Source organism: Brienomyrus brachyistius, unplaced genomic scaffold (genome assembly GCF_023856365.1).
Source record: "Brienomyrus brachyistius isolate T26 unplaced genomic scaffold, BBRACH_0.4 scaffold102, whole genome shotgun sequence".
Classification (NCBI taxonomy): Eukaryota; Metazoa; Chordata; class Actinopteri; order Osteoglossiformes; family Mormyridae; genus Brienomyrus; species Brienomyrus brachyistius.
The window spans coordinates 161,323-188,027 of record NW_026042377.1 but is presented as its reverse complement, the minus strand read 5'-3'; the positions used below and the strand labels follow the sequence as shown (position 1 = coordinate 188,027).

Sequence of the window (26,705 nt, the reverse complement as noted above, 5' to 3'; positions counted from 1 at the left end):
GGTCACACACAGAACCCGGTTGTGCCTAAACCTGCCGCCTGACTCCTACTGCTGTAATGGGTCACACACAGAACCCCGTTGTGCCTAAACCTGCCGCCTGACTCCTTCTGCTGTAACGGGTCACAGACAGAACTTCGCTGTGCCTCAGGAATTGCAGTACCCTGAGTTGGCGTTGCCGCAAGTTTATCAGCTCTCCCATGGAGACAGGAAGTCGGCGGGCATCCTGTTCCGTGGTCAGAGACAGGAAGCAGCGTGGCACAGACAGGAAGTTTCCCTGAACAAAAACTAAAAAAAAAATAAAATCAACAAAAAACACTGAAGTCCCAGAAATACATTCCTCAGGCAGTCAGATAAATCAGAGTGCGGTGATGCTAGAACGTGCTGTCATGCGCGGAACCATGGCCAGTCTGTCACAGCCAGACCAGCAGAACCTTCACCCCGAGAAATGTCTGCTCACAGATGACTCAAGGTTCCTCGCTGATTTGTGCATAGCTGGTTAGTTTTTGAGGGGGTGAAGAAGCTAAGCCGTTCACCTGCTACCTTGTGTCACATGCCCACTGCCGGCATATTCTGTCAGTGGGAATGATTGATAGAAACACTCAAGGTGTTAATGGCTTTCAAGTGGAAACGGAGGCGTGTGAACTGGGCATATTGAAGTAGTCCTTCAACATACGTAAACACTGATGCAAGGGTTGAGGGGGTGAGTTATGGATACAGGACAATCTTAGAAGTGGTGCTATAAGTTGTTATACAATATCTTTCTTGTCCAGTAGAATCAAAGAAGTATCACAAAGGCATGTGCTTCTATTACTGTCTTCTACATGATGTGCTCTAAAGGTCTTAGCCATGCTACCAGCCATGAACTGTTAAGGCCAGTGTACGCCATCAGCCAAAAACATTTTGCCATTGAATTTTATGATTCGTTAAATGTTGTGTTGCTGTCCATATATCTGTTGAATTTCCCCTTTAGAGTCGAGGTTTTCAGTAAAAATCGCTAAATATTTCAGTACATCTTGTTTAAGCACAGAAGTTTAGTAAGTGATCTCTGTTTCAGCAGATATTTGAATAGTAGGAGCCAGAGACTGACAGCGAAAAGTTTCTTAGCTTTCAGTCTGCCTCCCTTAATGTTTTTACAGATAGCTGTGCTATAGTTATTAGGTTTAATCAGAGTCGAACAAGCATATGGCATCCCCTCAAAACCTTTTATCTTCTGTCCAAGTCTTCAGGTTAATAGTTTAATATGTTCTCAAATCCTCTTCTCCAGCCTTCAGCGCAGCTGGCTTTTAAATGACAGTCAGATTAGTGAGTATGAGTGTTATTCACTCACCAATGAGTTGGATGAGCTCTCATTTAGCTCAAGAAACCCACAATGCCCACAAATCTAAAATGAACATTTGACCTTGACATCATGGGAGATTTTACTTTGTGGTACAATTCTGTTGTGTATAATCACAGTGCATGGAGAATGTAAGAAGTATTTCTGTGGACCGTCCCCCTATTGCATCCTCTGCATTCTCCTTATGCTTTACTCTGGCTTCTGCCTCTTCTCTGCCTCTGCATGCTGGTTTCTTTAAATCTTCCACCACTGTTTCTCCGTCGAGGAGGATTAATTGTTAATCGCTGCTCTATGTTGTTTGACGTGACCAGCTTATTCATCCTCCTGGGTGGGCCTGGACATTTTTCACTGTCAGGGCGACTGGAGAGCACCAGTGTCGATGTCTAGTTTCTGTGCTACCAGGACACTGTGTATTAACTGCGCCTTACATACTGCATTCATGACACTGCACTTAAGCCTGGCTTTCATTTCAAAAGGTGAACACGATGAAAGCAGCAACAGCCATGCCCTAATCTTGCAAATTATTTCATTTAGCGTTGGTCTCAGTAACTGGTCCTCTGTCACAGCAGGATACTCTACTTTTTGGGTTCTTTTTGGGTAAAAAAAAAAAATCAGACTTTTTTTTAGCCTGATTACATGAATGACATAACAAAGGCTTTACCATGGGTAAATGAAAGGCTCCGATTCTGTATTTATTACAATGTCTAGTGCCCCCTAGTGGTCATCTTTTTTATTTTTTATTTTTTATTTTTTTACATCCATGTACTGTCAGAGTATGCCCCCAAGCAGACAGGGTGGAGATCAAGTAAGGCTGCAGTAGAGACTTCATCCAAAAACAGAAACAATAGAGATATCAACATGGCGAGACCTTTGTCACATCATTGATTTCCTTCCTCTTTGTAGTGACGATTGCAATAATAAAAACAAAAGAAAATAAATAGTAAAATTTGTCCTCAGAAAGGATAAAATTCCCAGATTGTTTCAGGCTCCTAATAAATGCAGGAAAAATCAAAAAGTGTTCCACGAAGAGCACACTCTATATCCTGTCTGTCATTTAAATGCTTTATTACAAACAGGGAATCTGAATGATCACTGCTGCTCCGAAATTCTACACTCTGTTGCCCACAGTCATTTGGAGCTTTGACTTCTTTTCCCATATCAACTAGTAGCAAACCTCCAGGCACACAGCAGCCCCTGCACTTGGCTCGGCTTAAATGTTGTTAAATATTGGTAAATCTCTTATATAAAGATCACCAGACACCAGTAACCCCAGCTAAAGAACTCTGATTTAGAAGTCATAAACATTCCAGCAAATTTGCCTTTTAAAATAACAAGAGAGCCTCTGATGAGTTCACTGGTAACCTTTTAATCTCCCATCCATGTCTTGTTAAGAGAGGCTGCGTTCTACCTCCTGTGCATGTCATCCATAATATTGCATAAACATTTACGCGGCAATATTTTTTAAAGGCTCTTGGTGGTGTAATGTAAATCTCAGGAGGCCTTTGAAGTCTTATCTGTGCAGTGGGGGGTGGGGGGCCCCAGGGGAAGGAGGATAGAATCCAGGTCCTGTCAGTGAAAGGGACTGAGGGTCCAGTGGGCCCAGGGAAGGTGTGGGGAAGAGATCAGGAGCTGACTAGCAGAATCACTCCCTCATCCAGCCATTCAGCACATCACTGTTATGCACCTTACATATGCTGGTCATTGAAATGATGTCACGCAAAAGACCTTGTCTTAGCAATAAACATTAGCTAAGTAATATTTTCAAGCCCCACCTCCAGGTTAATTGTAGGGCCATTTCTAAAGCCTTTGCCTAATTGTCTCCTTCTCACACATCTTTGTCACACAGTCTTGTTCTTCCCGTTTCACATGACCTGAAATCATCAGATGACAGACGGTTAATGAATTCCAACGATCTGTTTGTATGACGACCTGTACTGATGCAACAGGGCTGGGTTTTATATCAAATCGCAAGAAGACTAATTGTCCACTAGAGGACAGCATCAGTCAGCTTCAAAATTCTTTATTGTCATGTCACCCTTTATGGATACAGAAGCGCAAACATTTGAGTACCATGCAATTTCTGATGAAGTAAAAGACAAGTTAATAAGGATACAAAACTAGAGACAACATCCGCTCATCATTCACTCTCCTGACCGTCATACAAACAATTAAATATTTAGAGTACAGACAGAGTTTTCTAGATTTGGCAGATTCCCAGCTACTGTTCAAGTAGCCAGTGAACAGTGTGCAGTGTTTCTTTACAGGTGGTATATTTGACTCCTTGATGCAGCCCTTACCTTAGGGGGTAGTGCATGGCAATGCTTTACATATGGAGCAATGTGTGGCTCATCAGCTTACGAAGCTGTGCCTGTGCCAAAAGGTTGCTGGTTAAAATCCCAGAGTCAGCAGTGTGATTTCAGTTTTGGGCCCTTGAGCCAGGCTATTAACTGCAATTAGTCTAGGGATTGACTGTATATCACTTTGGATAAAAGCATCTGCAGAATAGATAATAATACTTCTGCCAGGTCTGGTAACTTCTAAAGGGAACTGTGGGGAAAAAAAGACAGTTGGGAGATAAGAGATGGAGAGCAATGAAAGACTTAGAGGGGAAAAAGCAGTCACTAGTAATCTGGAGATGTGTGCTTTATCTGTTTTTTAAATATCACGTATAATGCCCCATAGCACATATCCCTACCAACCAAACTGAGTAGCAACAACCACTCTCCTTGTGGTGCTGAGTGGCTCAGTCTAAGTCAGGGCTAAGTCCCTGTGACTGTGATCAGAAAGTCATTGGTTAGACCCCTGGTCTCAGCAGAACAGTCTGTGAACCCTTGAGCAAGGCTCTTAACTACCAGCTCCAGGGGCTAACCCTGTGCTGTGACTCCATGCCCCCCCCCCAAGCTATAGAGCTCAAAATGGAGTAGATGAAGAGAAGTATTGCAATGTACTCATGCAAATTTTGGCAAATGGAGCTGGTACCCTTCAAAAGTCAAAGTCATAGGCATGACCCTGTGGTCTGTGCAAATCCAGTGCCTACCTGACATCACTGTCTGTCTAACACAGCCTCTCCTCTACGATACTCACCCATTAGCTTTCTTTACAAGAACTACAACTTGTCACCACACCATTTACCGGGGGGGGGGGGGGGGGGGGGGTAGAAAAGATTTTTGGAAATTCCATTTTCAATTACAGTTCCTCCCTTGCTTTACCACAGCGGCAGAAACAGTAAACTACATTCTCTCATCAATCAACAAAACCTGCAAAACCACTACGAGTAATTTCACAAGACTAATTTTTTTTCAATGACAAACTCAATACTCCAATCGTGAGCATAAATACATGCTGCAAAAAATTTATTATCCGCTCAAACAGTTACATGAAGCATTACAACAGTAACACATACAAGCATTCACTGGATATTTACACACAAGACGCTAACCAATCATCTCACTGGGGCAGAGAAAAACCCATTATGGGCATTTAAGTCCAGCGTTTGTTATATTTATTGTAATCCACCATAAACATCACTGACTAAACATGAGTACACTGAGATAACCCAACACGGCGAAATGAATCAAATCAATCAAAATCTACTACTCTTCCTGATCAATCTTGCCCTCGATATTGGACCATGTTTTCGTAGAGTATTTTGGAAATGCTTCAGACTCAGCCCTGGCAGTCAGACTCTGTGATTATGCTACAAGCTTCATTCATATAGCGTCCAACAGCAGCATTCAGTTGTAAAGTGGCCATCCCCAGTGGGAAAAAAAAAACTCCTCAATAGGACTGAGGAATGGTGAATATGAAGGAAGGAATACATTGGACATGCTTGGATGAGCCCTAAACCACTATGACTGCAGACAAATGATGGAATGGGACATTGTCCCCTATAACTATATAATGTGGGGCATTGAGCCCAGCGTTCTGTCTTCCTTCAGCAACCAGCAGACACCTGTAAAGCTCATCAAGGAAGGAAAATAATTTAACAAATCAAATTTATTTATAAAGCATTTGTAAAACAGCAGTAGCTACTCAAAGTGCTGTACAGAAAGGAAATAGTGGTTTCAGTACAGGCATTTACAAAAATACAATAAAACTACATCTAAAAAAATAGATAATTCATCGTACACATTAACCAAGGCAGTGAGAATAAATAGGTTTTCAGTTAAAGGTGGCACGGTGGTGGAGTGGTTAGCACTGTTGCATCACACCTCTGGGTTCCATGAGTGGAATGTTCTCCATGTGTTGCCAGGGGGTTTCCTCCAGGCGCTCTGGTTTCCCCACGTGATCCAAAAACACACTGAGGTTAACTGGAGATATCAAATTGCCCATAGCTGTGCATGTGTGAATGGATGGTGTGTCAGTGTGCCCTGCGATGGGTTGGTGCCCCAGCCTGGGTTGTTCCCTGCCATACTTCCATAGCCTTCCTTAGCCTGTACGTTTACATGCACAGCTAACTCAAGCTACAGTCATAGCTCGACTACGTCATTTAATCCTTGTCCCAGTATACATACATGATAAATGACTACAGCAATAAAACTTTCACACTATTATGGTTAAACTTCGCAGTTAACTCACGGTTTACATAGGGGGGATCCATACGGATCAGCTAAGGTCTGTTATAACAGTACTATGTTTATCAAATTTGTAGCGATGTTGGACAGATGTTTACTTCAGGTGCTTGGCAGTGGTTCTGTGAATACAAAGTCAGTGAATACAAACAGGATTCACGCGAAACAATGACTGGGTGACGTATTTCTTTAGCTTGCCAGTTGGACTGGGCTATATGGACCAAAAATCATATCACGATATTTTTTAGCTTAATGGTGATATATGATATATATCTCGATATTTTTTCCACGATAACAAACAGACAGCTCCAAGTCAGAGCCAAATGACCCCAATGTCACACAGACACTTTTAACAGACAGCTGTACATGTGCATGAAAAAATACCTCAAAAATAAACTACCCGCATATATTATTTTACTAATGAACTCCTCTTCGTTAGCTTTCCTCCTGTCAGTGTCTTTCTTGATTTTGTCACTGCATGCAGGACTTGTGAGCAAGGGGGAGGGGCAGGTTGTGTTTGAAGAGGGAGAGAGATATTTGAAATATTTTACTAAATACATTTATCAGACTTCACCATCAGATGTATGTCATATTACCTGACATGAGTTCTGAAGGGTATATAATATGTCAGTATTGCTCACATATTTATGACAGCACATCCTTATGAAGTATTTTAGTCCATTGAAATTGGCTACCCAAGTATTTTACGATGGTAGGATGCTCTGATAAAGTATTTCGGTCTATCGATGTGCTACCTGTAGTCCTAACACTAATAAAACAGTCTAATAAGGTATTTCAGGCTGTCGCAATGCCAGTTTACATTACATTAGTTCATGTTTTTTAAATTTGTTACTTATTTATTATTTCTAGGACCATCTGCTTTCAGTTTCAGTCCACAAAAATGACGGAAGCATTTTTCGGTAAGGTAGCATTAACAGATCAGGAGATATATCTGTCAAAACTCGCTACAGGAGGACAACTTTATGGCAAACTTTGGCAACATAAACTCTATCAGTATACATTATTTGTAGGAAAATATATCGATATATCTTTAAAACTTTTAGGTAGTGTAAAAATAAAACTATTTTTTTGGCACATCCAATTATTTTTAATAGTGTGTAAACTGGAACGTAGGGGCAGTTTACGTCCATTGGAGGCTAAGATCGAACTTGCGCTTAGCTGGTGCAAACCACTGCTAGCCATTACACTTACAGGAAATTTCATGACATTCCATTCTAAAGCCATAGACATCAATAAGGAGTTGGTCCCCCCCTTTGCAGCTATAACTCTGCTGCCACTCTTCTGGGAAGACTTTCCACAAGATTTTGGATTTTTTTTGCTCATTCGTCTAGAAGAGTATTTGTGAGATCAGGTCCTGATTGGATGTGAAGGCATGGCTTGCAATCTCCAGTCTAGTTCATCCCAATTGTGTTTGATGGGGTTGAGGTCAGGGTTCTATGTGGACCAGTCATGTTCTTCCACACCAAGCTCACCCAACCATGTCGTTATGCACCTTGCTTTCTTCACTGGGGCACAGTCATGCTGGAACAGAAAAGGCCCTTTCCCGAACTGTTCCCACAAAGTTGGAAGCATGGAATTGTCCAAAATGTCTGTGTGCTGGAGCATTAAGAGTTCCCTTCACTAAAACTAAAGAGCCTAAGCCAACCCCTGAAAAACATCCTCATGCCATTATCCCTTCTCCACCAAATTTTACAGTTGGCACACTTCAGGTAATGTTCTGGGATCCACCAAACCCAAACTCATCCATCAGAAGTGTGAGTTATCACTCCACAGAGCACGTTTCCACAACTTCAGAGTCAAGTGAAGGCTTGGTTTGCACCAGTCCATCTGATGCATGGCATTGCACTTGGTTGCATGCGGGCTGCATGCAACTGCTTGGCCATGGAAGCCCATTCCATGAAGCTAACAGCACACAGTTTTCTGCTGGGGTTAATGCCAGAGGAAGTTTGGAACTCTTCAGTTATCAGGTCAACAGAACACTGGCAATTTTTACGCACTATGTGCCTTTGTACTTGGCAACCCCACTCTGTTACTTTACATGGTTTGCCACTTAGTTGCTTATTTTCTGTTGTTCCTACATGTTTCCACTTTGTAATAATACCACTTACAATTGACCATGGAATAACTAGCAAGGAAGAAATTTCACAAAGGTGACATCCTATGACAGTAGGACATCGTTTCACAAATGTTTATAAACCTGACTTTTTGACTAGATTTCATAAATCTGTGGCAATGGGTCCGAATGAAACACCTGAATTCAATGATTAAATAGTGTGTCCCCGTACTTTTGTACATATAGTATACGAAAAACATACAGTACATCCAGACAAAGACACATACTGTACAGATATGGGCAGAGGTTGACAACAGGTATACAAAGCAAATAACCAAATCCTAAACACTATAATAATAATAATCCATCCATTTTCCAAACCGCTTATCCTACTGGGTCGGGCGGGTCCAGAGTCTATCCTGGAAGAAATGGGTACGAGGCAGGGAACAACCTTGAGACTCGAACCCAGGTTCCAGAGGTGTGAGGCAACAGTGCTAACCACTGCACCACCATGCCACCCCCAAAAATAATAATAATAATTAAAAAAAAAGACCAGAAAACCAAGCACGAATCTTACACATAAATCACAATCATGGAACAAGCACTTAGTGAAACTTGGTGCTTTATTCTGTGCATCCAGCTGATGAACTACCAGCATATATAGTATTCATGGGAAGTGGAGCAGGAATTTACTGGGTGTGGCTGGATGGATATGTGACACACGTTGCAATGGTCTTTATGTCTTTTAATTAGTACCACTGCCGTAGAACGACGTAGGACGAAGCCACCAAGGGTTTAAGTTAGTCAGGGTTTCTCGGTAGATATCAGTTACACCTTACGAATGGCTGTAAAAACATTGTAATAGCCATGGGATTTTATGCTTGATTTTGCGATTTCCCCATCACATGCTATTCCCCTCCAGGACCCTTACTGCTGGTCAGGGTTGAGGCTCAAGTAAAGGCCCAAGGATCTGTTTAGTCAAATGATGCTTTGGGTGAAATGCTTCCTTCGTGCATAACATTCCTCCAGTGCCGGCCCAGCTTCTACAATCATTTGCAGCTGAGAGAGGGCGTGACAGGATGCTCCAGTGCATTACACACCAGGAACTCACTGCGCTTACTGCAATGCATGGACACATCTGGACAGATATGTTGTGTGATTATGACACATTTAATAATTGTACATGCAAATTATAGCCTATAGACTTGTTTTCAGTATGAAACGCTACACTATTGTCTGACAATGTTTTAGCAAAATCAGAACTGCGCATTTTAATCCATCCATCCATTCATTTTCCAAACCGCTTATCCTGCTGGGTCGCGGGGGCATTTTAATAAATTTTCTAAATTATCAGTAGTATTATGTTCATCATACCTTACAGAAAAAAATGTATCTGTAAAAAGAAGTATTTTTTATTTGAATGTTCATAAATTTTTGTTCCTGCTGCCCAGTCTAAGGTTGGCTCATACAGAGAAGGGGTGAAGGAAGGACAGACGTACAGCACAGAATACAATGCAGGTAACGCTTGCTTTGTCTCTCTATTAGCATTTCATCAAGGACGATATGAGGACTCCATCTGTTTGAGTTGTGTTTTTATTCTCTTCCTTCTTCCCTCCAGTGCTGGCAGATCTGGTTAGTCCAGTCTTGTTAGATTTCTGCAGAACTGGAAAAGCCAGGGTAGTGAAAAGGGTGCCCAGCCAGAACCACATGTTTATGTGCTTTGGAAGGGATCGCTGCTCCAACCAGTTTCACCACAAGTTAGGTGGGACAGAGGGTGTGGGTTGCTTCCCTTTTTCACCTCTCTCTCTCTTTCTCTCTCTCGCTATACCTAGCGTCCGTCTTTCTCTTGACTTCCGCCCTGAAGCTAAAGGAGCCGTGGATTTGCAGGAGCCCAGAAGGCGACAGACCCCACATTCGAGCTCGGTAAGTGCGCTGTCCTCGATACCTTGTACCGTCCAGCACTGGATCTATGGAGGGGAGGGCTTTTCAGATGGGGTGATGAGCCAGGAGGAGGTGAACAGTGAATAACTGATTCATCTGTAGAAGGGGGAAGTTAATGATCTGCAACTTTAAAATTAACTTGTTAACCGTAACGTTTTTAAGGCAAAGAAATTGCATGAAGTTCATAGTTAAGATGTTACCAATTCGAAGGTGACATCTACATGGAGTTATGATACACCAGAATGACAGAAGATGGAGGACATGTCCTTAGTGACCCTGTCATTAACCAGTTGTCTCCCTAATGTCCATTTAGCCCTATTGCTTTTCAGTACTCTGTGTTGACATACTTGATGGTTTCTTAACAGAATGTTTTTACACTTTTTCAATGCACAGGGAGCTTTGTATAGTCCAGAACAGGTAACCATATTGGCAGATCTCATTTGGGCTGCCCTAGCCCCCAGCTGGGTGGATGAGCTGTCTAGGGTCCCACACAGAGCACAGGGGCAGGCTGCAGTGAAAGTGACCTGTGACATGAGCTTGATCTTGGAGTTCCATGATTGATATTTTTTTGTGCACCGTGAAGCCTCACGGAGAACTGCAGGCATGTTGTGACAGTGCGCTCTTCATGTGACTAGTTTGTTTCAGCTTGTTTTCCCACACTCATGTTAGGATACCTGGCACGTATACTTTATTCTCCCCAACTCAGCACTTCCAAACGCATCATGGAAGAAGTCATCTTGGACTTCAATTGACGACTGGATAACGAATGACAGGGATGTTTCACCTAAATTTTTAAATAGCCAATCTGTGCCGTACCAGCATGCCTCCTGCATTATTTGGTTATCCTAGTTTGTATGGGTTAATGAATATCTTGCATCAGATTAGCAATGCCTGTTTTCATTATTTTCCTGTTATACTGATACCTGAGCTGCCTGTGCAACCGGAAGTATGAATTCCGATTCCTTTGGTAATCTGTGTGTCAAAGTTTAGCTTTGTGTGGCTTTTGTACTATTCCTGCAAGTATTTATCATAAGAACAGCACAAACCTCAATGGCAACACTCCCCAGACATCAATGACATGTGAAAGACCTGATATCTTCTCCAAGAATTGCATTTGTGTTGAGGTTCTCCTTTCGAAAAAGGATGTTTAGGGTGGGGGAGAAGCCCACTGCTGCTTTAAAGGGTCTTTCTGTAATTTATTGTGAACATCGGAGGGGGGGGGGGGGGTGTCCCCCAATATCCACAATGTCTGACACATCACGGGGCCATAGTTCCGTGTCTTTATAACTTTTCCCCTGAGCGAGCCTTGTCAGTATCTGGTTACTTGTCCCCTGGTGAATGGGAGTGCTAGTAAAATGCTGCTGTCCTTGTTCTCTAAAGATACCTACACTTCTCTCCAGTGACAGAGCTGGATAAATCAAAAAATAATGTAAATCCACGACTACAGTTCCTCTGATTCAGCCACCTGATCACGGATCCATCCACAGCTCCTTCCATCGGATGTTGTAACCTGTTCTAACCGGCTGCCTAACTGTCTACAGTCTGTCAGTCAGGCCTCGGGTTGCTAGACGAGCTGGAAGGCTGAAGAACAGGAGTGGGTTAGGGCACAGACATGCCATCTCTTGCTCTGCTCTCCTGCTACAGACTGCTAACATATCCCAACTTGCTGGAAGAGAACAGCTCACATAAAAATGCTTGGTGGCCTGATCCCATTGACACCATGAACCTTGTGATACATGACCATGTTCATAACTGAGAAGCCCCACATTGCATACAAATAGTTTTGTTTTCTACATTGATCACCATTCTTAGAGTTTCTTGTGGTTTCTTGTTACAGAAGTGCTTTCAGCAGGTTGCTGTGTTATTAATCTGGACTCATGGCATTGCTGTAATGGCTGCCATAAAGCATTGTGCAAAGATTTACAGAAGGTGTGCCATAACTATGTGATTTATGTCTTATTCTTCAATGGCAAGTCAGGTGACTAAGCCATGCCACCTATGAATTAGGTCTAGTCACAAAAATATTAAATTGTATGCATAAATCAGCACCCTCTGTGCTGCATCTGGTGAAATGACTGTAGTATCGTATAATAGTATGTTTTGTTTCTTGTTTTGTGTTCCGCATATGTGTAAATTCATGCGGTGTGGGAAGAGATTGAGAGTTTGAAAGTCTGCTCATTCCCGGAGCTTAATACCCACATGCACACACACACACACACACACACACACACACACACACACGCAAATAAGTTATGCCCAAGGCACCTACCTTGAAAATCTTGTAAAGCCAGTTTCAGTCATTCTCAATATCTGAAACGTTTATCCAGTGATTAGCACGCACTAATGCCACCAGAATACTCCTGTATTCCACAGACTCTTCTGCCTGCCTTGTGCCAGTCTGAGGAGATGGTCTTGGCGCCCTGGTAGCCATAGAGGAGCACTCGGACATGACTCAGGAGAACTTTAATGAGCTTCTGCACAGGCTAAAGGTTCTTCATGAGAGAGAGCTTGAAGGTGAGTGACACATGACACCATTGCTCCGCACCGAGGCGTAGCACCTGAAGTGCTCTGTTAAGCCTGTTTGCTGCATTTTTGCCGATTCATAAAGCATCAAAACTTTCAGTCAGATGGCTATATATATGTAATCAAATATATAATAACATAATAACAGCAATAATTTAAAGTAACACGAGGTTGGCATACCACAGAATAACAGATATATGTACAAATATTCAAAAACTACTATACTACATTAACAAAAATTAAAACTGAGATATAAAAAAATAATAATAAAATGAAATTATTTCCTTTTCTCTAGGATGGCAGGAAAGAGTGTTGGAGCTGACCAATCAGAAATGCTGGTGAGAGTTGATGTCATGATTTACAATTCAAGCTAATACCCATTGCTGTAATATGTAATATTTTGGTAATATGCATGGATGGGGCCTGGCAAGGAAGATGAAAATAATTACCAGTGCTGTGCCCCTAAGCAGCGATACAAAACGGATGGAAGAACTGTTCAACAAGAACCAACAGTTACGAGAGCAACAGAGGGTCCTAACTGAAAACATTAAGCAACTGGAGAATAGGTGTGTGTATTTCTGATAATGACAATTTATAACCATGAATTCAGTCGCAATCAATAGCGACGTGCCGTTAATCACTTCATGTATCAAGTCGTGCAAGCCTTTTGTTCCATGTGACCCATCTTGACCTCTGTGTTTGGTCTCTGCTGTTCCTTCCCTAGACTACGAGCAGGTCTGTGTGACCGGTGCACAGTCACACAGGATGTAGCCAAGCGGAAGCAGCAAGAGTACGAGAGCTCACAGATTCAGAGCCTCCAACACATCACTGTCATGGGTACTTCCTGTAACCATACCTGTCACTCGCCGTTCATCCTGCACTAATCTTTTGAGGGTTACAGTGGGCTCACATTGTTGTAGTGTACTTTCATTGATTGGAGGGCAAGTCGTACACTCTTCAAGCATTGGGGAACAATTATCTACTGTTTCAGAAATGTGGGTGGGTAATTGGCTAAAACCGACCAACAGTTGAGAATGCTAGGTGGCCTGTAACTGATGTTTTCCTTACTGTGAATGGATCTTTACGTTTTGCTTTATTATTCAGCATATTGCTAGGGTTATGACTCATATTTGGGGTTGTGACCGAAAAAAGGGGACTAAATCATTTTAATGATGCAAATGATTGCTTATAAATCAGCTATCTTGAGAAATTTATCAAACATTCTATAACTGAAGAGGTTTCTTCATTTGGAAGCAATCATTACCTAATTTGCATAAAACTGATCAATTAGCTTTAGATGATCCCCAAAACATTTGAGCCGATAAAATGACCGTTTTACTTGTTGATTCCTTTCTGAACAATGAGTAGAATGTACCTGCATTTTGCATACTCGATTTCAGCATTTTTTTTTATGTGATTTTGGTTTCTCTGTGTTGATAGGGGGTTGTACTGCATATTCTGTAGGTTGTTTTCAGCACTGATACTGAATGTTACCTGGATGACAACATAGGTGCCACAATTTTAAAACTCTACAAAATAGATGCAATTACATGGAGGTACATCAAAAATGTTGAGGCAAACATCGAGACTAATTGTATGTCATGTGATAGTAGATGTCACCCTGTTGAAATGTTACTGTTGTGGAATTGCAGTCCAGCATGGAATGTGGTTTCTTATCACAAAGACATTCTTGTTCTTCTTATGACCTTCAACTCTCACAGATCAGCTAGTATCTAGCAGAGGTTACTGAGGAACGCCATTTTATTTTTCCTCAAACGTCGCAGCACAAACGTAATGATATTGCAATACTATATTATTTCAAGGCTTTACTAATATTTCTCTCCGTCTGCATCCGATCCTCCGTAATTCGAAGGTACTCTTCTACAAGTTTTTTTTTAGCAAAGCTTTGCATGATAAACGCATAGCTAGATTTTGCAAGGCATTGCATCAAGGGTTGATGCTGCACTTGTTAAACAGGTATGACCTGAAGGGACAGAAATTATTAAGAGCAAGAACAATTATAATGAACTAACAATAAGATGATTTGGATCATTTGAAGTGATTCAGAATGGGGGGTGGCATGGTGGTGCAGTGGTTAGCACTGTTGCTTTACACCTCTGGGACCTGGGTTCGAGTCTCCGCCGGGGTCACATGTGTGTGGAGTTTGCATGTTCTCCCCATGTCGTCGTGGGGTTTCCTCTGGGTACTGCGGTACAGTCCAAAAACATGCTGAGGCTAATTGGAGTTGCTACATTGCCCGTAGGTGTGCATGTGTGAGTGAATGATGTGTGAATGTGCCCTGCGATGGGCTGGCACCCCATCCTGGGTTGCTCCCTGCCTCATGCCGATAGGCTCCGGACCCCCCGCGACACAGTAGGATAAGCAGTTTGGAAAATGGATGGATGAATGATTCAGAATGACCCACAACATCACCTTCGCATATAAAGTATATTAGAGCAGTAGTTCTCAACCTTTTTTGCACCGTGACTCAATTTTTACCATGCCAACTCAGTTGCAACCTTATGTCTAGCATAGGTTTAAATTCACACAATGATCAAGCACACAGTGGTCTCCACAATTTATGCCAATCAATGCCTATTGCACAAATCTGATTGGATGGGCCAGTGAATTTTAAATTAAGCACCTGTGGTTTGGCATCTTGGATTGGTTGAGTGTTCATTAGTTTTGCGCTAAGCATTTTTAGACCCAAGATCCATTTATATAGGTTAATTCTAGGATTGTGACTGGGAAATCTGATCGTGGATCAGCATAGAAGCTTGCTGGTTTTAAAATGCTTCCATTTCCAACTCTGTCTCATGACCAATTCAGAACTTGTGGGTTGGGAATCGCTGTATTAGACATTCCAAAACACTACATCGTCAAGTTACTTCCATGAACAAACAATAGTTGCATTTTTACTGAAAATCTTGTTAGACTGAATGAACTGTTAAAATGAAAACTGAAATGGCTCAAATTGACCCACAACATTCCGGAAGGGTTTAGTAATAAAGTCAGGAGGTTGGGGATGGGATCTATGTTCTCAGAAAGCCCGCCTTTAACTGACGTTCCAGGAACTGGGTGTCATACACGCATGTAGGGATGACAAGCAATCCTGCTCCTGCCTTATGCCAAATCTACTCCAGTATTTGAGGTGTAACCTTCAGTGCAACTTTGTGTTTTTTCACAGCAAGTGAAATGAGTACATTAAGAAAGGAGAATAAGAGGCTGCAGGAAGAAGTGAAGGCCCTGCGAGGCAAGATCGAGTGAGTCTCATCTATGTTCTCTTTAATCACACCGAAGCACTGGGAGGAGTGCCTGCTAATGAACGGCACAGAGCCAGTGATGACGTTGGTGGGCATCGAAAGTAAATGCTCTGCGTACTTTTGGTTTGAGGGGCCAGAATGGTCACAGCTCCCAAGGTCCCGCCACAGAGGTTGGCGAGTCACCGGATCCTGCCACAACAGCCATGAAGAGCTGCAAGCAGTCTCCAACGAGCGGCTGCACATCGGGGCTTCCCACTGCAAAGAGCAGTGCTGACTGTCACGGCTCCCTCACTGCTGAGGGTGAGACACAGCTGATCAACTAATCAGCAATCTTCCTAACTAGTTTTATATAAAGGGCCAATCAAAAGTCTGGGCACGCCCACTGAAAATAATTTGTTTTTCGACAAGATAATGACCTTAGGTTATGTAGTAAGTATTATATTGTGAAAAAGGAAAGAGATGGAGTGCTGCGACAGGTGACCTGACCCTCAGTATCCCCTGACCTAAAACCTCTACAGCTGATTTGGGATGAGTTGGATCGAAGAGTAAGAGCAAAGTAGCTAATTTATGCCCAGGACCTAAGGAGACTCTTTCAGATCTGTTGGAGAAGCATTCCAGGTGGAAAAATCTAGAAGCTGGCTGAAGAATGTCGAGAGCCTGCCATGCTGTCGTGGACATGAAAGGGGGTTATTTTGAAGAGTCTAAATTTTGAGAAAATTCTGAGATGCTAAACGCTTTTCTTGGTCGTTTGCGATATTTGATAAGTATTATTTCATTGCCTAAAGGGCGAATGATATAGCTAAAACAGACACAAATACATTAAAATCAGGTGTGTCCAGACTATTGACTGGATTATAGATACCTGTAGATAGATACATATATGGATGGACAGACTGACTGACAGACAGACAGACAGACAGACAGATAGATAGATAGATAGATAGATAGATAGATAGATAGATAGATAGATAGATAGATAGATAGATGTGAATTTTTCCTAGGTATCTTATTCCATTTCTTAATTAACTTATTTTTCTGGAATTTTGCAGAAAAGCTCCCAGGATACAGACTTCCACAAAACTGGAATATGCAAGACACTTACGATGTAAATATAAATATCATTTGGTCACGATGATATAGCGGGTGGCAGAGCTGCTCTGTGTAGCACTGTTGTTCCGCATTGCCAGGGCTGTGGGATTGAATTATGCCTCCTTTGCGCCTGTCATGCTGTGTCATAGAGTGTGTGTGTACTCTGCATATTATCGACAAAGCGAAAGCATCCATCCTCACTTGTATCTCTCTTCTTACAGGTTTCCAGCAAGGTCCTGGCTAACAGTTCTCCCATCTCCCCAGGAAGAAGGGCTGAGACCATTACTTCCCGGGGCAATTTAATAGAGCGGAAGAGGTGAGAAGAGTTTAATAATGTGGGAAATAAAGTTAGGAATGAGGTAACCAGGGGCATAGGAATTGGTGGTGGGAGGGGTGGGCATGTGTAACCCTAGTGATGAAGCCTCATGAACCATTCTCTGTACTTTCTAACCCCATTAGGTGGTGCATTTTGTTCAAAAAAAAGCCTCAAAGTGCTCCCCAAAGCAAACCAAGAGCACCATCTAGTGGAGTCAGAAAATACAGCAAATGGTTCATGAGGCTTCATTTGGCCACCTCCAGTATCCCCCCCCCTGCCAATAAATAGACCTAATAAATTATTCATCTGTGTCCTAAACAATATCAAACTATCTTCTATACCATTGGAGGTGACGTGATCACAGAAGATTGTGAAAGCAGAATCAATAATGAATGTGGAGGCAAAAGAGGAAATATAAAAAACTTACCGAATACCCAAAATAAAGCATTTGATTTTTTTAAATGTCATATTCATCTATCTATCTATCCATTCATCTCCTAACCACTTTCCCTGGTCAGGATCGTAGGTAAAAATACGCTACTGATATTGTTATGTCGATGGGTGAGGACAGCAAGATAACTCTTCGCAATTCACCCCCATTTGGGAACTTTATTTGGGCTACAGGCAAGTACAGGATGGGAGACAGCCAACATGAACAGGGGATAATGACTGAACTGGGAAACACCGGACAGGTAGTGAAGGAGGGTGCAGGATAACCAACAGCGCCATCTGCTGTCCCTAACAGGGATAGGACAGAACATGCCAGAGGAGATCATGTCAGATATATATTTATAAATTATAAGGGCTGGTCAGTGATGTTCACGTTGACATCGTTGCACTACTTTTCCCCCATCTACGTATTGCCCTGTCACGCTTCTGGTTTCTTGATCTCTCCCTCTTTCTTCTCTTCTCATCCCTGTCCTTCTCCTCTTTCATTCCAGATCGCACAGCACAGAAGCTGCGGAATCCCTCCATTCACCCACCTCCCCCCTGCTCATCTTTAAGCGTCTCCACCAATCCGCTGCTTCCCCCTCGTCTTCCTCACTTTCTCCTTCCCCAGCCTGGGACGAGAAGCCTGTCATGTATCCTTCACCTGGACCGGTGCTTTACCGGCCAAGACCCATCAAGAAAGCCCGCATCTCATTCCCATGGCTCCACACAGACCACCAGGAATGGGCAGCCCTGGCTCCCCCGACAACCTTCCTGGACAACAACAGGAAGCCAGTGGAGAAAGAGTGGCCCCTGACAGAGGGCTCAGAAAACAACCATCAGTTTAAGAGAAGGGCACCTGGGCTGGTTCCTGGATGCACTGTACCTCACAGAGAGGGAAAGACATTCACTGAGGAGCGGAAAGACAGAGGAAGAGACAGTAATGCGGCTTCTCCGCAGATGAAGGGTGGTGCAGGTCAAGCAGCAAGGAGCTCAGAGGACAGTTTGGCAGATGTTGCCGGGGATACGCCCCTTGACCTCTCTGATCCTGGGCGATTTAAGCCTGCCAATGAGCCAAAAGGCCTCAAATCCAGTCCTCCTCCCAAAGCGGAAGATACCGGAACACCAGAGGGAAACAACAAAAGTGCACAAATAAAAACGCCCCCACACACTCAGGCATCCCCTCATGCAGCTCCTTCTTCTGCAGCTACTGCTAGCCCCCCTCCGTCAGGCCTGTCTGTCCCCACCAGCCCCCAGCCAGGACAAGGGCAAAATGTCAGTGGACGGGATCCACAGGTACATCCCAAACACACTTAAATACATCTCTCCCTGCTTCTGTAAGCACCAGATCACCAGAGGTGGACATTTCAGGTCCAGAAAGTAAAAATCTAAACCAATATTTAGTTTCAACCAATCAGTTGAGTCCTCTGTGACTGTGACTCTTCATGCTCAACCGGTTGGTTGAAACAAAATATTGGTTTAGATTTTTACTTTCTGGACCTGAAATGTCCACCTCTGCAGATACAGGAGTTACAGAAGCCGTCATACACATATACCCCTAATCTCAAAAGATCTGACAGTCCATGAAAACACTCTCACACCCACACTTAAAGCTGATCGGTTATGTCATAGCACTGTGTATTTATGTGCCATGTACCCTATTGGTAGCTTGATGAGTAGCATTGTAGCTTCATGTCTCCGATTGTGGATTTGATTATGATTCTGACTGAGTTTGCATGACTTTCGAGGCAGGTTTCGCTAACAGTTCTAGTTGATTAAGTCACGCCACTGCAAAATGGGTAAGAAATTAGCTGATTGCATTGTGTGTCTGTTGTGCCCTGAGATGGTCTGACAAACTCCCTCATGACAGATAGGATAAATGTACAGTATTTCTACAACTGAATAAGTGAGGAATAAAATAATAATCTAAATGCATCTAACATGAATAAAAAGTGGTTAAAGAAATATACATTTTGCCCTTTAGATCAGTGTTTCTCAACCCGATCCCAGGGGGCCCCCAGACAGTTGTTGGGAACTGAGAGGGAGTAGAAACATGAACTGTCTAGAGACCTCTGAGGACCGGACTCAGAAACTCTGATCTAGATTATCATGAAGATAATGACACGCGTGTTACAGAACTCCTTAGAACACATGTGAATATTTCATGGTGGTTGTCTGAGTCCTGGAAAAGTACGTGATGCTTCCCGCCAAGTTTCTTGATGACTATGTCTTTAAATATGCAGCCATGTTTTCATCCAAAGAGGTTTAATTCCAGGAACAAGATGAGGTCTCCATAAAAAAGGAAGACGACCTGGATTTCCAGCGACTGACAAATGCCGAAAAAAAGAAAGTTCCTGTTCTCACTATCTCCCTCCGTCCAGGTAAATACCACTGTTATACACTGTACAGTGCACCAAATGAATATGTTACTAAGGGAACTTTTAAAGTCACATGTATTTCTTACTTTTTTGCCAGTTGTGGTTCTGGAGGCACTGAAACATGGGCTGGAGACTCGGGAATCATGTAACCAGCAAGTATGTTTTCTGTAGTGAAGAGTCAATTTAGAAAACTCTGCATATTAACAATGTCGACTTTTAACTAGGGCTGTCAAAATGAACATGTTAATTGTGTGATTAATTTTAAATAATTAGTGCATTAAAATAAATTAATGCAATTAACAACATCATTGCGCAATGCATTATGGAGCAACCATATAGACCATATAAATGAATGCAAGAGACATTTGTTTGTGCTGTCATCATTCATGTTACATTTGAAATATCCATCCTTTGTGATTATTCTACATTAATTTCATGATTGATTTTACCTTTAAAATGAATTATAACAAGCTTTAGTCTTAAGAATAAAAACCATTTTTTAATTGTGAATAATCACAATTAATTCGTAACACAATGTGCAATTAATTAGTTAAGTCTTTTAAATCATTAGACAGCCCTACTATTTACATGATATTAATATGATATTTAAATTTTTGTTTGGAAATGAGGTTTGTACATTGGGAATGTGTTAAACATGGAGAATGTTTGCCAAGCACACTGAGAGGTGTTTTCTGTTCTTTTGTTGCTGCTCTCCGCAGATACCGATGGCTGTTAGTAAAGAACAAAAGCAAGAGGAAGTGCTGGTGGGAGACCCAACCTCTACTGCAACAGCTCAGAATGGCCAGGAGAAGAGGAGAGGGCATGCTGCAGGGAGAGATGGTGAGTTAATTCCTCATTTGTCCACCTACCAGTCCTACATTGCTGCTTTAACCCAGTGCTTTACTATTAGGGGTCTTGACCAGGGGTGCCGTAAATGGAAGGGGGAGGGGGGGGTGCAAGTTCAGTGGCCCTAAAAAGATGCAATATAATTAGATAGGGCTGGGTTGGAGACTCAGTATGATATGTTATCATGGGCCCCAAAATCTTCAGGTAACAAGTAATGTGCCTGACCCCTCTAATAGGCAACAGGGAACCAGGAACCAGAAAAGCAGGAACCCATTCATTCTACTTCTTGACACGGTCACTGTGTCCAGGCAAATGTCAAGCATTCACATGTCATTATACCTGCAGGGGGCAGTATGGCAGCCACCAGCAAATATAGGTGCAGCATGATATTTATGCAGTACAGTACAGTAAAGTATAGTATAGTACAGTGTAATGTAGTATTGGGTAGTGCTTGCATAAAAAAGGGATCATTGGCTAAAGTTATTTTTATTTATTTTAATACTACATAGAATATTCTTAAGTCTTCATTGTTTAAATGATATGAATAATAATTACCATTAATGCTATTAATACATTAATTATAAGGAAAACAATTAATTTACAATTTGATAAACTAAGAGCCCCAGCTGACAGTTGTGCCACTGCAGTTGATTTCATGATTTCTCTTGAGAAATTAGTAAATCACCAGGGAAAGTTGGTAGCTGGCTATACAGTCAGTATCCAATCATGTGGCAACATTTTTAAGTCACTTATTCCAGGGAATCAGATAGTGGCTGTGTAAACTTTGCATAGATTCATGCCTTTATATGGCCTGAGTACGAACAGGACATGCGCTGAAACTTGACACATAGATGAGAGTATATATCCACCCAATGCTGTGGAATATGTTTCTGTATTTATTTTATATACCTATATAATAATAATTGAATGCTCTAATTAACATTTGTGGGAGGTGTGAGTGAGTTGTATGTGTAATATAATAGATATTGGATAGGAGTTATTTATTTGTGGCATGTATTTTGCCACTTTGCTATCATTTTTATGTTTCGTAATGGCTGCATGTGATTTCATGCCTGTGACTTATTAGCCGCAAAAGAGCAGAGAGCTAAGGCACCCATCTCTCAAGACACCACGGACACCGTGTGAAACTACGCTCAGGTGAGCCAGCAAGTCGAGTTCCTGTCTCTTTCTGAAGCTTGAAACGTTCCCCACTGACTGAAATAGCAGTTTGGACCAGTAGAGGGCAATCCGTCCCGAATGCCTTCCGAAGTGGGAAACAAGGCACTCGGCTTTCCTGGTTCAGATTGTGAGAACTATATTCATCGAGCGAGTAATTAGTATCAGAAACTGTTTAGTCATGTAAAGTAGCAATAATGATGTGGAGTGTCTCAGGTCTGGATGACAAACGGGACTGTGAGACACTGGGACCGGCACGAGAACATTAAACAGGGAAGGACTCCCTGAAAAATGGGAATGATGTGCTGACAAGAAAATGAAAAAAATAAAAATAACCAGGACACTGATCCATCAGGATCCACTCAGGGTTGAGTAGGGGATGCAATTACAGGGGAAGAGTTTATCGGTCTGGGGCTGGAACCAGTGGGTATCATTGTTTTTGGGGCAGAAAACATGAATTTGCATGAACAGAGCTAAATGCGGCACAGCTGGAGCTGACGGACAAAAATAACCACTGTCCCTCCCAAGAAGCCCAGAGGGCTCAACACCCTCCCTTGTATTGCATTCGTAATACAGTTCAAGATTCAAGATGTTTTATTGTCCATGTGCAACAAATGCACTGGAATGTTTACGTGTTCAGCCACACCCAGTACGAAAACAACAGTACAGAAATTCATAAATAACAAGCAATAAACAACAGACACCGAAAAGTGCATAGCTGTCGTACACAGAAAAGAGCAAAAGTGACAGTTATATTGCAAGAAATGGGGACCAAATGTGGGGAAGAGCTGAAGTTCAGCATAGAACCTATAAGAATTCAGCCAGATCTCACAACATTTCACAGGTACAATTAGACTTACATTCTGTAAGTGTATTTCTAAATGACTCTATGCTCTGCCAATTAGGGCAGCATGTTGAGTTAATCACATGGGTTCATATTCCAGTGATTCCAATTTAAGGATGTGTCTTTCTTTAGTACCTCTCATTTAGGAGCTGAACATTTCTCAACAATTTATCCAGCTAAATATCAACTTGATTAAATTATCATTGATATCATTGGTAAAATTGTAAAGTGAATAATGGTGTCAATTAAGAAATTCGACACAATATTTCGTTCATTTTTTACTATAGTATTTGCCATAAAGAATTTATATTTTCAGTTCCACTTGTATGCTGACTTATCCAGTACAAGACCACAGTCAGCTAAGATCCCAGGAAGCAGAGGACATGGGAAGACTCAGGACTGGACAGCAATGTATCAGAGCATACGAATGCATACAATTCATAATTGCTTTTTTTTTCTTTCTTTTGAAGCACAGGAAGAAACCTGCATGAACACGGTGAAAACAAACACAGAACCAGAGATGGGGTTTCAGGAGGTAGATTCTTTCACCTTTGAACAGTGGTCACTTGACTCTATCTAGAACCAATGGACACTGTTGGTTGGACTGCAGCTGAATCTCTAACAGGCAAACGGCCAAAGAAGCAGAACGTTGAGCTGATATGAATACAGGTGGATGCTACACCTGTTTTGGAACCTCTGGATTTCCCAGTTAATTAATCAAAAATTTGAACATGGTAAATAAACACACCTCTCCTAAAGACTCCAGCCACAAAAATCTGTAGATTGACCTTTGGTGAAGCTTAGGGAATGCTGACAAGAAGTAGCATCATCCTTTCCTCATATAAGCAAGTGTGAAAATTTCCTTTTCTTCCTCCGTTACTATTTTTACTTTAAGGTTTCGTTATTTCTGAAATCAATGCAATTTCCCAAAGACTATTTTCGTCAGCAAAATGCACTGCCTGTAATATAATAAAACCAGATATGTGTTTTCCCTTCCTCTTTTGGCTTTCAGAAATAAAGATCTGTATCAAGAGTGAACTTTCCCCTTGTAGTGGGATGTTGGTGGGTGTGAAAAAGCTCAGACGAGCTCACACCTTGAAAGAAGGCCAATCGGTCACTCATTAGACAGCATATAATAGGGGCAGTTCCATGCATAGATCTGAATAAAAATATTCGGTGACAGATAATAGGGAATTTGCAGAAAGAAGGAATGGGTGCAAATTCTTTTTGGTTTATGGGACATTTTACTGAGGAAATCAATAAAGAAAAATTCAAACAGCAACCAAACCTGCAAGAACCGGCACAGACTGCTTATAATCACTCAAAGTAGGAAGAAACTGAGAAACCAACAATATTGTATATTATAAATAAAATATTCCCGTCTTGTTTATTATGAAAAAAGATACATTCGTTTAGTTTTTCATTGCAATTTATCTTTTTAAAGCTAAGCATATTGTTTATTAATAATTGCTTTATATTCCAGACGTACATAACTTACAAAACAAATAACGAATGGTATACGTTAAAATATAATGAAACCTATTGAAGAGGTACAACGTAGCTTCAAGATTCTGAGCTCAAATCGGGCGTTGCTTTTCTTTCTACATTTTGTGTCAGTCAGATGGCCGAGATTCTTTATGATGTTATCTTCACCATCTAATATATTAATTTCTGTCCCCAGATTAAAAAAAATATATATATTATTTTTTTTTATTAAAAGGAGGCTTAATAATAAGCTTATAGGATTGTTTTTCATAAAACTGGAGGCCTCACATTTTAAATAGTTTTCTTTAGTGTTAAAAAGAATTTCATTTGACGGATCCTTTTGACTGAACAATGTGCTTGGATTCTGTGTGAAGAGGACCTTGTGGTGTGAAGAGGTAATGTGATGTCACTGCTTAAGACACTGCCTGTGTTGAAATATGTCTTGTGAAAAACAAGTAACAGCAGAACAAGAGGAAAACTTTCCTTGATTTCAAAATAGATTATGTAACAGGATATCGATAGTCATTTTGCAATAGCAACATAATGCCTTCATTCATATCCACAGCGTTAGAAAAAAATGGAGTCTAGGGAAGACCAAGATTTTTCTAATGTTGGATCTTTACTCAAAGCAACATTCACAACAGGCAACACTTCACAGTAACACTTATATGTCTGGGTATTTTCACCAGAGCAAATGAAGCTGAGTACCATTCAGCAGGTTCCCTGAACCAAAAGGTATCAATGAAAGTGGGACAATGTAGAGTGTGTGGGGGTTCTTATAATACCCTTGACCTGGGCACTTAAACCAAATTACTCCAGTCATACATACATTCATATACACATTTCAAATTATATATTAGTATTAAGAATTTACCTTTTAGATCAATAAAGTAAATTTAATTAATGTAATTACACTGATAACTTTGACCTTCTACAGGCAATGAGTACACAGTTATACATTGTCATGTTCAGTTATCTGGATGAATACATAATCCAAAATTTAAATGCATATTTTACATTTCATTTAAAAACTGGTTTAAAATGTTTTGTTTTGGATAAGCAAATGACTTACTGCAATATGTACTTATATGTGATATTTACTACTACTATTCTTGAAACATACTCCTTCGGGACAAAGTAACTCTGCTCTTTCTCTTTAAATTAACCTTTACATTAACACAATGATATCAATTTTAAATCACAGTGATCACAATTACCAATGGCAATTACAAATGCATTCTTACCTTGAAATTCACTACTTTAGGTTTTAAATCAGGCTTTGTTCTGAATGTTGTTTATTTTAATCTGGCTTTAGATGAAAATACTTTCCCACGCAGCCTGGGTTTGATACAAAAATGGCAGAAATGATTCAACCGGCCATATTACACGCTGATAGTGTCTCTTTAGACTTCCTTTTTTCTTGCGTGTCATTTGCATGTGTTGCAAAGCTACCTCTGCAGTTTAAATGCAGAACAGAATCACTAACATCTCTGTTCGTAGAAAGATTCAGAGAGACATACAAAAATATTCTGGAAACACAGATGCGCCACTTATTCCTGAAGCATTTTTTTACAATCGATTTTATTTGGACTAAGACGCTAATCGACTCACTCCTTTTGCTCATGCGCAACAGGAGGTGAAGTTTAGCTGTAACTGTGTCTGGCCCCCACAGTCCTCCAGCAAGTGCTAACCAACAAGGGCAAGTGTAAAGAGGAAGCCGGCAGTTCATTTTGTGAAGCTGACAAAAGATTAATCAACCCTGAGAGAGACCATTCAACTGATGATCAATTCTGTTTAATCCATTGTTCACAGCAAATGACAGTAAAATGTTTTTATATATAACTGTAATTGTCTCCGCATAGGCCAGGAGAGTGTTGAGTAAGCCTTGGTCAACTAAACATTTTGCATTATTTTTCTGATACGTTTCAGCACTTTTGCATTATATATCAACATGCGTATTGTGTAAACATTAACAGACAACATATTCCATCCAACAGTCATAAATTGGCAAAAAAAATGCATTGTATGAACAGCAGTGATCTGGCACTGGAGGGTCAAAGAAATTGAAACAGATGAATTTTGTCTTTACACATAAGTTCATTTTCTCACGTTATACAATAACCACTCACATATAAACTCTAGCTTTCAGCTTAAACTGCCACTTCTTAAACACATTTATGAAAAAGGGATGAAGCAAAAAGAATTACAATATATGAAAATAGAACAGGGGGCGGCATGGTGGTGCAGTGGTTAGCACTGTCGCCTCACACCTCTGGGACCCGGGTTCGAGTCTCCGCCTGGGTCACATGTGTGCGGAGTTTGCATGTTCTCCCCGTGTCGTCGTGGGATTTCCTCCGGGTACTCCGGTTTCCCCCCACAGTCCAAAAACATGCTGAGGCTAATTGGAGTTGCTAAATTGTGTGAGTGACTGGTG

General features: G+C 41.4%; 1 protein-coding gene across 3 annotated transcripts; it reads left to right on the top strand.

The window, feature by feature from the left end:
• Nucleotides 1–9,732: 9,732 nt before the first annotated feature.
• LOC125727558 (RBBP8 N-terminal-like protein) lies at nucleotides 9,733–23,824 on the top strand. Of its 3 annotated transcripts, none has more exons than XM_049004366.1 (15): nucleotides 9,733–9,904; nucleotides 12,296–12,436; nucleotides 12,741–12,783; nucleotides 12,913–13,011; nucleotides 13,170–13,282; nucleotides 15,633–15,708; nucleotides 15,839–16,008; nucleotides 16,758–16,813; nucleotides 17,019–17,113; nucleotides 18,055–18,838; nucleotides 19,818–19,923; nucleotides 20,018–20,076; nucleotides 20,640–20,760; nucleotides 21,854–21,924; nucleotides 23,262–23,824. In XM_049004366.1, the coding sequence occupies exons 2-14, from the start codon at nucleotides 12,370–12,372 to the stop codon at nucleotides 21,910–21,912; spliced, it is 1,848 nt and encodes a 615-aa protein (XP_048860323.1). In that variant the 5' UTR covers nucleotides 9,733–9,904; nucleotides 12,296–12,369; the 3' UTR covers nucleotides 21,913–21,924; nucleotides 23,262–23,824. The 3 variants fall into 3 exon arrangements, with proteins under 3 accessions (XP_048860323.1, XP_048860322.1, XP_048860324.1); XM_049004365.1 differs by having other exon boundaries at nucleotides 23,257–23,824; XM_049004367.1 differs by having other exon boundaries at nucleotides 9,734–9,904; nucleotides 12,916–13,011; nucleotides 23,257–23,824.
• Nucleotides 23,825–26,705: the final 2,881 nt, after the last annotated feature.

Excerpts from the sequence above, each read along its gene's own strand:
- LOC125727558 (XM_049004366.1), top strand. The coding sequence starts at position 12,370 with ATGACTCAGGAGAACTTTAATGAGCTTCTGCACAGGCTAAAGGTTCTT. Across the intron at positions 16,009-16,757 it reads CGGCTCCCTCACTGCTGAGG|AAAAGCTCCCAGGATACAGA; the intron begins GTGAGACACAGC and ends GGAATTTTGCAG. Across the intron at positions 20,077-20,639 it reads GGGAATCATGTAACCAGCAA|ATACCGATGGCTGTTAGTAA; the intron begins GTATGTTTTCTG and ends TGCTCTCCGCAG.